The 9,139-nt window shown below is 52.5% G+C and overlaps 1 protein-coding gene across 3 annotated transcripts in view; it reads right to left on the bottom strand.

Moving 5' to 3' along the window:
• The window catches only part of Pi16 (peptidase inhibitor 16), a 10,248-nt gene extending 5,623 nt beyond the window's left edge, over positions 1-4,625 (bottom strand). For 2 of the 3 annotated variants that reach the window (XM_021149761.2, XM_029470953.1), the window contains exons 1-2: positions 4,120-4,341; positions 1,116-1,337 (exon numbers count right to left, since the gene is read on the bottom strand). In XM_021149761.2, coding sequence (XP_021005420.1) covers positions 1,116-1,337; positions 4,120-4,296 — 399 coding nt within the window. In that variant the 5' untranslated portion in view covers positions 4,297-4,341. Of the gene's footprint in view, positions 1-1,115; positions 1,338-4,119 lie in introns of all 3 variants that reach the window. The other variant, XM_021149760.1, reaches the window with a different exon arrangement.
• Between the last annotated feature and the right edge of the window lie 4,514 nt (positions 4,626-9,139).

Raw genomic sequence — 9,139 nt, 5'->3', positions numbered from 1 at the left:
CTGTCAGGCTTGGTGGCGTTTGCCTTTACCCACTGGGCCATCTGACCCGCCTTCTTGGTTTTTTGTTGTTGTTGTTTTTCTTTTTTCTTTTCGAGACAGGGTTTCTCAGTATAGCCCTGGCTATCCTGGAACTCACTTTGTAGACCAGGCTGGCCTTAAACTCAGAAATCTGCCTACCTCTGCCTCCCGAGTTGGGATTAAAGGCGTGGGCTACCACGCCCGGCTGAGGCCAGCCATTTTAAACACAGTTTGTTTGTTTGTTTGTTTCTAATGCAAAAATGAATTAAATTTGTCTATTTGCTTCATCAATTTGGCAGATTAGAAACAGCAAATTACAAAGGGAAGTGCCAAGAGCGACACTGGTAGGAAAGGCGAGGTGAGCAGGGAGAGGCCTCTGCGCCTGAGGCAAAAGCTTTGCACCACTCAGAGTCCTCTGTCACCCAGGACAATCTTTGCATTCGATATATAGGCGCTGTGACACCTGCGTTCTCAGCAGGATAAAATGGGTGACTTGGGTTTTCAAAAGATGTGCCTTTTTGAGAAGATGAAAACGACAGTTTATGGCCTCTGACTGAGCGCTAACTGCTGTGCAGATTATTAGGGATACTGTAAGGGAGAGGACCGGTTTAAAGCGAGGCTGCTCTGAGTGGAGCCAAGAGGTCACAAACATTCCACCTGGCCCAGCACGTGGCTCCACCCATCTGGAGAGCCCGCCGGCCCCGCCCAGGGACCAGGTGGCTCCACCCAACACCAGAAGGGCCCAGCCAGGCTCCGCCCAAGGTGCACTGGACCCCTCACCTCGGGGTCCAGTCCAAACCACGCACTCGGGTTCGCACACACTCACACGGCTTATCAGAACGCCGGGAGCCCTCTCCCTAGTAAACGATGTCCAGACCCTTTCCACGCACGTGCCCAGTCCGGCCCTACTTGATCTTGCAGGTGGCCATACCCAACACCAAGAGCTCCCCATCCCCGTTCCCAGTCCATCACAAGGCTCATCCAACAATCAGAGGCCAGCCCAACACCCTGATTCCTCAGCCCTTAGGCAGCCTTAGGAGGCCTCACAAGAGAGCTCACCGCCCCACCTCTGCCCGCCGGCCTGCCCAGACTGTCACCTGAGTGTAGTGGCCGCACATCTGGTTCGGATCACAGGTGGCCGTGCTGAAATTGTAATATTCATGCTCCTCGTGCCAGTTCCCCACGGCCAGCGGCACGTCCATGCCCTCGTCCGTGATGGCAAACAAGTTCTCTCCGCGCCGCCCGCGTTCTTTGTTGTGGCCCCACACGCACTTCTGAGCGTAGGCCTTGGCGAAGGCGGCCAGCTCGTCATCCCACCTCTGCAGGGACGCAAGGGAGGCAAGACAGGGAGGTGAGTGTGGTTAAAGTATGCTGGGGTGTCTTGAATCCTCTGTAGGCCCGACTGCCCGAGACGGGCTTGCCGCACCACGCCAAGTGACCCAGGGCTTGTCCCCGGAATCTGTTCCCCGTGGGTTTCAGTGGGATGGGGGGAGTGCCACCTCAGACCCTGGGGGTTCATCTCTTACCCTTCACAGGGCATGGGGGTAGGGGCAGAGGGTTGATGTCAGTTGTGATCTTTGTGTGCCCTGCGTAGCTGTGGGGAGGGGCAGAGATGCACAGTGGGCTGATTGAACTGCTCGGGCATCTGAAGCCTTTCAGGGAAATGTTGGTGGAGCTGTGCATCAACACCGGGCTGCTGCCTGCCTCACTGCGATGGCTCGAGGAAACTGTCTCTGTGAAGGTCCCTCATTTCCTCAGAGCCCTGCCTAAGACAACGCTGTCAAACCCCAACTCCAGATTCTCTGTCTCATCGCAGGTGAGACTCCTGAAAAGGGCAGTTTTGCTTAGAGAGCCTCCGAGGTTCCTCATCCTTGGCTGGGAGAAGGCGGAGCAAGTGTGCAGCATGGGAGGGGAACTTAAGGCATCTGACCCCAAGGACTAAGGAGAAAGACCTGGATCCCATTAAATGCCGATGCCTGCCGTGGCTCTTGTTCCACCAACCTGACAGCCCCACCAAAAGCAGCAGCAGAAGCTTGGGGTGGCACTGCGGGGAGAACTGTGTGACCATGCCCACTTCCCACCCGCTCAGTGCTTTAGTTTCCTGCAACCCTCGTGGGATCCTGAATGGGGACAGTACCAGGGCTGTGCCTTGATGAGGTGTTCTCTCTCTCTCTCTCTCTCTCTCTCTCTCTCTCTCTCTCTCTCTCTCTCTCTCGTCATTTTTAAAAATTAATTCTGCACTTACTTTTAGGTATGTGTGAATGCAGGTGCACGCCTAACAGTGCACGAAAGAGGACAACCTCTGCGGAGGGAACTCAGCTTCTCTGAGTTGCTTGGCCAGGTGTTTTGAGGAACACCTGGGTGGTCCCCTAGACTCTGACAATAGTGGGCAGTTGGGAGCAGAAACGGGGAACAGGGGCTCTAGGGTGATCCACAGGACCCCGGGATAGACAGATAGGCCCCATTCTAGGACAGGTAGTAACATCATTTCCATTGTCACAGTGCTGGGTATTATGGGTACTCCCCCACCCCCCAGCTGAGGACCTCCCCGAAGCTGAGGATTGAACCCAGGGCCTTGTGCTTGCTAGGCAAGTGCTCTACCACTGAGCTAAATCCCCACCCCAGTGGGTACTCTTTAATAGATAGTTTTGATTGAGAGACCAGCTCAAAGTAGCCCCAGCTCTAACCTCTAAGCTGAGTCTACGCCTGAAGTCCCAGCGGGACTTACAGTTTGCGGTGTTGCAACCTCTCTCCCTAGAAGTAGGTCTGTCCACTCTGTCATTCAGTAGTCCTGGTCACTAAGCCAGAATGAAAGCAAGAACCAAGAACCCCAAGTTCGTTAGCCACTCAGGGAGTGTGGCCACTGTAATCAGTGCCACAGGTAACCGGGTCCTGTGGGACATGGGAAGTCTGTGTAGGCAGACTGAGGGTGGAGATAGAGATTGGGCTAAATGACTAGGTGCTAACCAGGTGGGGGACACCCTGAGCAAAGTCACCAGGGGCAGCAGGGCTTGCGCCATCTGTGGTGAGACCACCACCACCACCCCACCACCCCGCCACCCCGCCACCCCGCCACCCCACAGGCAGAAGTGCTACTTAGTATCTAGGCTTCTGATTTGTCTGCAGTTCCTGGTTGCCAATGGCAACAGGAGTGGTGCCGTGATCATTTCCCACAGTCATCCAATCTGACCTGAAGGGCAAGGATGTCAGTACCTAACTGTCCACCAGGAAAAGGCTCCCCACAGAGTCACCAAGCCACGGGGGACAAGCTGAGGCTAAGAGCTAAATGTCAGGACCCCTGGTTCCCTGCTGTATTTCCCAGGTGTGACCTAGCCCTTAGCTCAGGGGTTCCTGGCCACTGGAGGGTGTCTGGGAGTGGGGTGGACCAGTCAGACTTCAGAGAGGACAGAATGGGAGTGATTCTAACTCTTATCAGCTGAAACCAGAGCAGACATCCTGCCTCAACCCTGTCATCTGATAATAAATATTCTTTTCGCCAGATTGGCCACCGGCACCCAGCCTCGGCCTCCACTGTCTGTGCGTTCCTCTCACTGTTGTGTAGATAATTTGTATGTGTGTTATATGTGTGCTTTTTATATTTCACCACATGTAGTATTACATGTGTGCAAGTCAGCCCATGCGTGTGGGTGTGCTTGTGACCCCATTTTACCAACGAGAGACTGAGAGAGTCCACATGGTTACAGGATGCGCCCCAAACGAGACCGGGTTTTGGAAAGGGCACCTGAACTATGGGTCCCAAAGTCCTTCAGGCTTGCTCCCTCCCCCTCCAGTGTTTTCTGGGCTCATCCGCCTCTTCCTCTTCCTTCCAGGACACCCCATCTTGAGAAGAGTTGAGGAGGAGGCCACTGGTATATGGGGAGCCAGGGCTTAAGCTTGAGCAAAGTTCCCTCTGAGCCTCAGTTTTCTCATCTAGAAGATGGGGCTGATTATGGGGACCAGTGCATTATACAGCACCAGGGTCACTGACCAGAGAGGAAGGAGTCTTGACAGAGCATCCCCACGGGGAGGCGAGGAGAAGGACTGTGGCAGGCCTTGCCTCGCACCCCTCAGGCCCAGGAGGTGGCCCCCAGCCACACTCACCATCTGCAGCATATCTGAGGCTGGCGGGGACACCTGGGCACGGTACTGGTTGTGAAGATCCACCATAGTTTGCTTCTCGTCCTCTGTGAGGGCTGTGGTGGGGCCAGCGGCGGTCAGCAGCAGCAGGAGGAGCAGTGGCGGCGGCAACATCACCCACGGGCTGCAGGAGCCATGCATGGTGGCCAGCCCTCTCTGCCTCTCCCGATCAGGGGTCTGGCAGCTGGACTTAAAGTCCTTCCCACACAAGCACCACCCTGGCTGGGGTGGGGCAGCAGGGGCTGTGTCTGGAGGCCCAGCCCGGCTCACACAATGTCTCCAGGAGGGCTGGGTGCCTTGGGTCTGGACCAGAGCAGAATCCACTCCCCTGGAGTCCTTGGCAACTGCCTCCTTTTCTCTCAGTAACAGGGGCTCAGGCCAAAGGCTATATGAGCTCCACCATCCCTCCTGAGGGGGACAGATCCTCAGGGGACACAATTCCAGAAGCAGCTGCAGCGCTGTGCTGTGGCATTCAGTCACACCTACTAAGTGCAGAGGACAGAACAAAGAAGGAACCTTACAGATCTGCCCCTACAGGATTGGGTAAGATGAGGAAGCTGCCAGTACCACGGAAAGAGCAAGGGAGGGAGAGATGATGCAAGGGTCATGACAGCAACATTAAGTGCCCACCCCAGGTCCTCTGCAAGAGCAGCAGGCGCCCTTGACTGCTGAGCTGTCTCTCCAGCCCCAGGAGAGCCTTCTAAATAAGAGGAGGAATATTCACAGGAACAGGAAAGAAGTCAGGGGGTGTGGAGGTCTCTCCTTTGTCTCAGACAAGCTCTTCATTATGTAGCCCAGGTTAGCTGCTTTCTAATTGCTATGTCTCCACAATTATATTTATTTATTTATTTACTTAATGTATGTGAGTGCTCTATCTGCATGTACACCTGCATGGCAGAAGAGGGCATCAACCCATCTGTAGATGGTTGTGATCTTCGGATGGTAGATGTGTGTATAGATGGTGTTCCCATCATGTATGTGGCTGCTGGGAATCCAACCCAGGTCCTCTGGAAGAGCAGCCAGTGCTCTTTCTTAACCGCTGAGCCATCTCTCCAGCCCTCCTCTCTCTTCCCCTTCCCTCCTCCTCCTCTGTTTTTAAAAAGATGTTCTCAGGAGGACATGCCACATGGAACTGAGGTCCCTGGCAGTGCACATCTGTGAGCACTGGAGGGGGACAGCTTGAGAGTGAACAGAATTTATGTAGCATGTAATTATAAAGAAGAAAAATCAATCCACAGGCTGGAGAGATGGCTCAGAAGTTAAGAGCACTGACTGCTCTTCCAGAGGTCCTGAGTTCAATTCCCAGCAACCACCTGGTGGCTCACAACCATCTGTAATGGGATCTGACGCCCTCTTCTGGTACTGTCTGAAGACAGCTACTGTGTACTTAGATAAAATAATAAACTTTTAGGCTGGAGCAAGCAGGTCAACTGGAGTGAGCAGGGCTGACCAGAGTGCAGAGGTCCTGAATTCAAATTCCCAGCAACCATATGATGGGTCACAACCATCAGTACAGCTACAGTGTACTCATATACATAAAATAAATAAATACTTTTTTTTTTTTTTTTTTTGAGACAGGGTTTCTCTGTGTAGCCCTGGCTGTCCTGGAACTCACTCTGTGGACCAGGCTGGCCTCGAACTCAGAAATCCGCCTGCCTCTGCCTCCCAAGTGTTGGGATTAAAGGTGTGAGTCACCACTGCTCAGCAGGCTAATGGTTTTTAAACAGCACTTCCTATCTTCCTATCCAGCAACACAGTTGGCTCCGATGGTCTGTGTTCATCTGAGCACAGCTCCTCACTGGGCCCTGGGTCCCACAGTCTGGCTTTATTCTCGGATTCCATTCTCCAGCATCCACTTGGGTTAATCCACCTCTGTCCAGGCCCCTGCCTGCATCGTGATGTGAGGTTTTGAGTGGCTGGTGGCTCAGAGGCTTGGACAGGAGCCTGGTGGTGGGAAATGAGTCCCAGTGAGGGACTCACCTCCTAGAGTCTCCACCCAGGTCCCAGAGGTGCAGTGAGATTGGGGACACCCTCTTCTGGTGTATTCTCTGCATTTCCACACTGCTCTGAGCTGACCAATGATAATCTGCTCCCAAGATGGATTCAGAGGTGACAGTGGCATTAGTGTGTGTGTTGGGGGGGGGGTGGAGGGTGATGAAGGGAGTCACTTGGAGCCGGCTCTTGGAGGCTTGCCCCTTGGTGCCTCCTTTAGCTTCCTTTTCTGTTTCCTGGTCGCTGTGCCTTGAGCCGCTCTGCTCTGTCCCCTCCCCCATCCTATGATGATCAGAACTCCATAGACCTTAGAAACCACCAACAAAATGCTACTTCCCTCAGGTAGCGTTTCGGTCACAGCAATGCAGCCTCTTTTGTCAGGAGATAGCCTAGAAGGCCCAGGCCCATTCTGTCACCCCAGAAGACTCTGTGCCTGCCTGCATGGTTGTGGCTGTCCCTTTTCTGTGCCTCATTAGAGGCCCCCTGCCCTTCTTCTGACTGGCAGGTTCTCTATTGTGTCACATCCGAGGACCTGCTCCTCAGGTGACTCTGTGTCAGCTGTTGTGATTTGTTTTGTGTAGTTCGATGGTTTTTCTTCTCAGAGAGCATCCTGTGTTCCAGTGTTTGGCTGCTTATCTTGCAGTCTTCTCGGTGAGGTGGAGAGACTTCAAGTAGCAGGGTCACTGACCCTTCCTAGATGTCCCCTGCAGGGGATACTCCATCAGCAGCTGTAGGCTGTAAAACCTTTAGGGGGAAATGAGTCATAGGCGTGGGGCTTAGGGTTTTTTGTGTTTTTAAAAATTTTTTTTTTCCAAGACAGGGTTTCTCTGTGTAGCCCTGGCTGTCCTGGAACTCACTTTGTAGACCAGGCTGGTCTCAAACTTAAGAGATCATTTGCCCTCCCAAGTGCTGGGGTTAAAGACATGTGCCACCACACTCAGTTGGTTTAAGGTTTTTGGGTTTTGTTTGTTTGGTTGGTTTTTGTTTTTATAGCTGGGCCCCACTTCCCGACTTCCCTGCGTCCTGACAGAAGATGTAATGCGGTGCCTTCCTGCCATGGTGAATCACTTTCCTTCTTAAATGTTGATCCAAAACAAACCCCCTGCCTTTCATCATTTCTCCTCTACACAAAGCAAACAGGCGGCCCCTGGTGCAGTGTCCAGCTCCAGATGAGATGCATAGACACTGGCAGAGACCAAGCTGCTGGGCACCGGGGTGAGCTAAAAGGAGGGGCATCTGTAGGCCAAGAGGCATCTTCTGGGCTGAGGTTGCTCCTCAGGCTTCTCGTGTGGCAAGGATGCTCAACCAGGAGGATGTAGCTGCTGTCATCCAAGTGGGCTGCCTGAGGGACACCAGGAGCAGAACACACACACACATGCACACACAGACATGCACACATACATACATACATACATACACACATACACACGCACACACATGCACACACACATACACACACATACACATGCACACATACACAAAATGCTGAAAGGCTCAGCCCTGGAAGAAATTTGTCTTTGTTCTTCAAAGCCAGGCCAGCAAGGAAAGGCCATTCTGGGTTAGGAGTCCCCAGGAGGCTCTGCATGGTGTGGGGCTGTGCAGAGACAGTGAACATCCACAGGGTTCAGGGTGGAATTGGGTCATTTGGGAGTGTAGAAGGGCCAGAGACAGACCAACCACAGAAATGGGCAATGTTCCTACAGGCTGAGGCCATTGGCTGCTCCTGACTTGGCCCAGCTCAGGGTTTCAGCTCTGTTCCCTCTGTGTAGAAAGGGAGGGCTCAGAAGTGTGGGTCGGGGTCCATCTGCCAGCCAGGGCCGGATGCACTGTCCACTGGTGGCCTGAAGGACAGCTCTGGAAGCTGAAGGACACTTGTCCTCAGAGGATGGCAGAAACAAGGCCTGTCCCGTCCCCTATAGATAGATACAAGCCATGTTGATTAGCAAGGAAACTAAAGTCACCCAGAAAGCCTAAATAAGGTTTGTACGGAAGCCGATCGTCCGGCCCGAGGGACAAGGTGGCCCTGTTTGTGAGGGTCTCAGCAATAAAAAAGAAAGGGCTTACCAAGCTGATTTGGCTTGAGTGTGGAGTCTTGTTAAATGGCTATTACTTCTTTTTTGTTGTTGTTGGTGGTGGTTTTTCGAGACAGGGTTTCTCTGTATAGCCCTGTCTGTCCTGGAACTCACTTTGTAGACCAGGCTGGCCTCGAACTCAGAAATCTGCCTGCCTCTGCCTCCCTAGTGCTGGAATTAAAGGCGTGAGCCACCATGCCCAGCTAAATGGTTATTACTTCTATTAGTTGCTGTGTAGGGGGTGTGTGTGCTCAGGACATTTGTCGGGGACAGTTCTCTCCTACCATGGGGGTGCTGGGGAGGAAACTCCGGTAGTCAGGATTGGTGACAACATCCTTACCCACTGAGCCACATCAGCGGCCCTCTTCCTTGGGTTTGATAATTTCATTTTCAGTATTTTCTCCTAGTGGAGGTAAATATAAGGATTGAAAAAAAATGGGAGTGGGGTGGAGAAGAGAACAGGAAATGGTAGGCAGCTAGGAAACTGTTAGTTCCTGTGCAGGAATCTAATCTGTGAGGCATCTTCTCAGCCACAAAACGATGTGTATGGTATATGCTCAAAAATAAGTGGATAGTAACCAAGAAAGTACAGAATACCTAGGATACAATCCACAGAATTCATGAAGGGTAACAAGCAGACGGGCACAGATGAGGATGCCTCAATCCCACTTGGGAGGGAGAATAAAGCAATTATGGAGGCACAGGGAGGGAGGGGTGTGGGTAGGAGAGGGCACAGGAAGGGGAAGGGGGAACATGATCATTTATTGTGTGTTTTAGAAATGTCAGCATTTCTACTAAAAAAAAAAAAAAAACCAATAAAGATTTTGGAATTGTGTTCCAAGTATTTAGTTTATGATAGAGAAGAAATATCAAAGAAGATTCAAAACTTTTGGAAAGCAGATCAGAGCAAAGAAGGTTCC

The sequence above is a fragment of the Mus caroli genome, chromosome 17 (genome assembly GCF_900094665.2).
Source record: "Mus caroli chromosome 17, CAROLI_EIJ_v1.1, whole genome shotgun sequence".
Classification (NCBI taxonomy): domain Eukaryota; kingdom Metazoa; phylum Chordata; class Mammalia; order Rodentia; family Muridae; genus Mus; species Mus caroli.
This window is presented reverse-complemented; position numbering and strand designations above follow the sequence as displayed.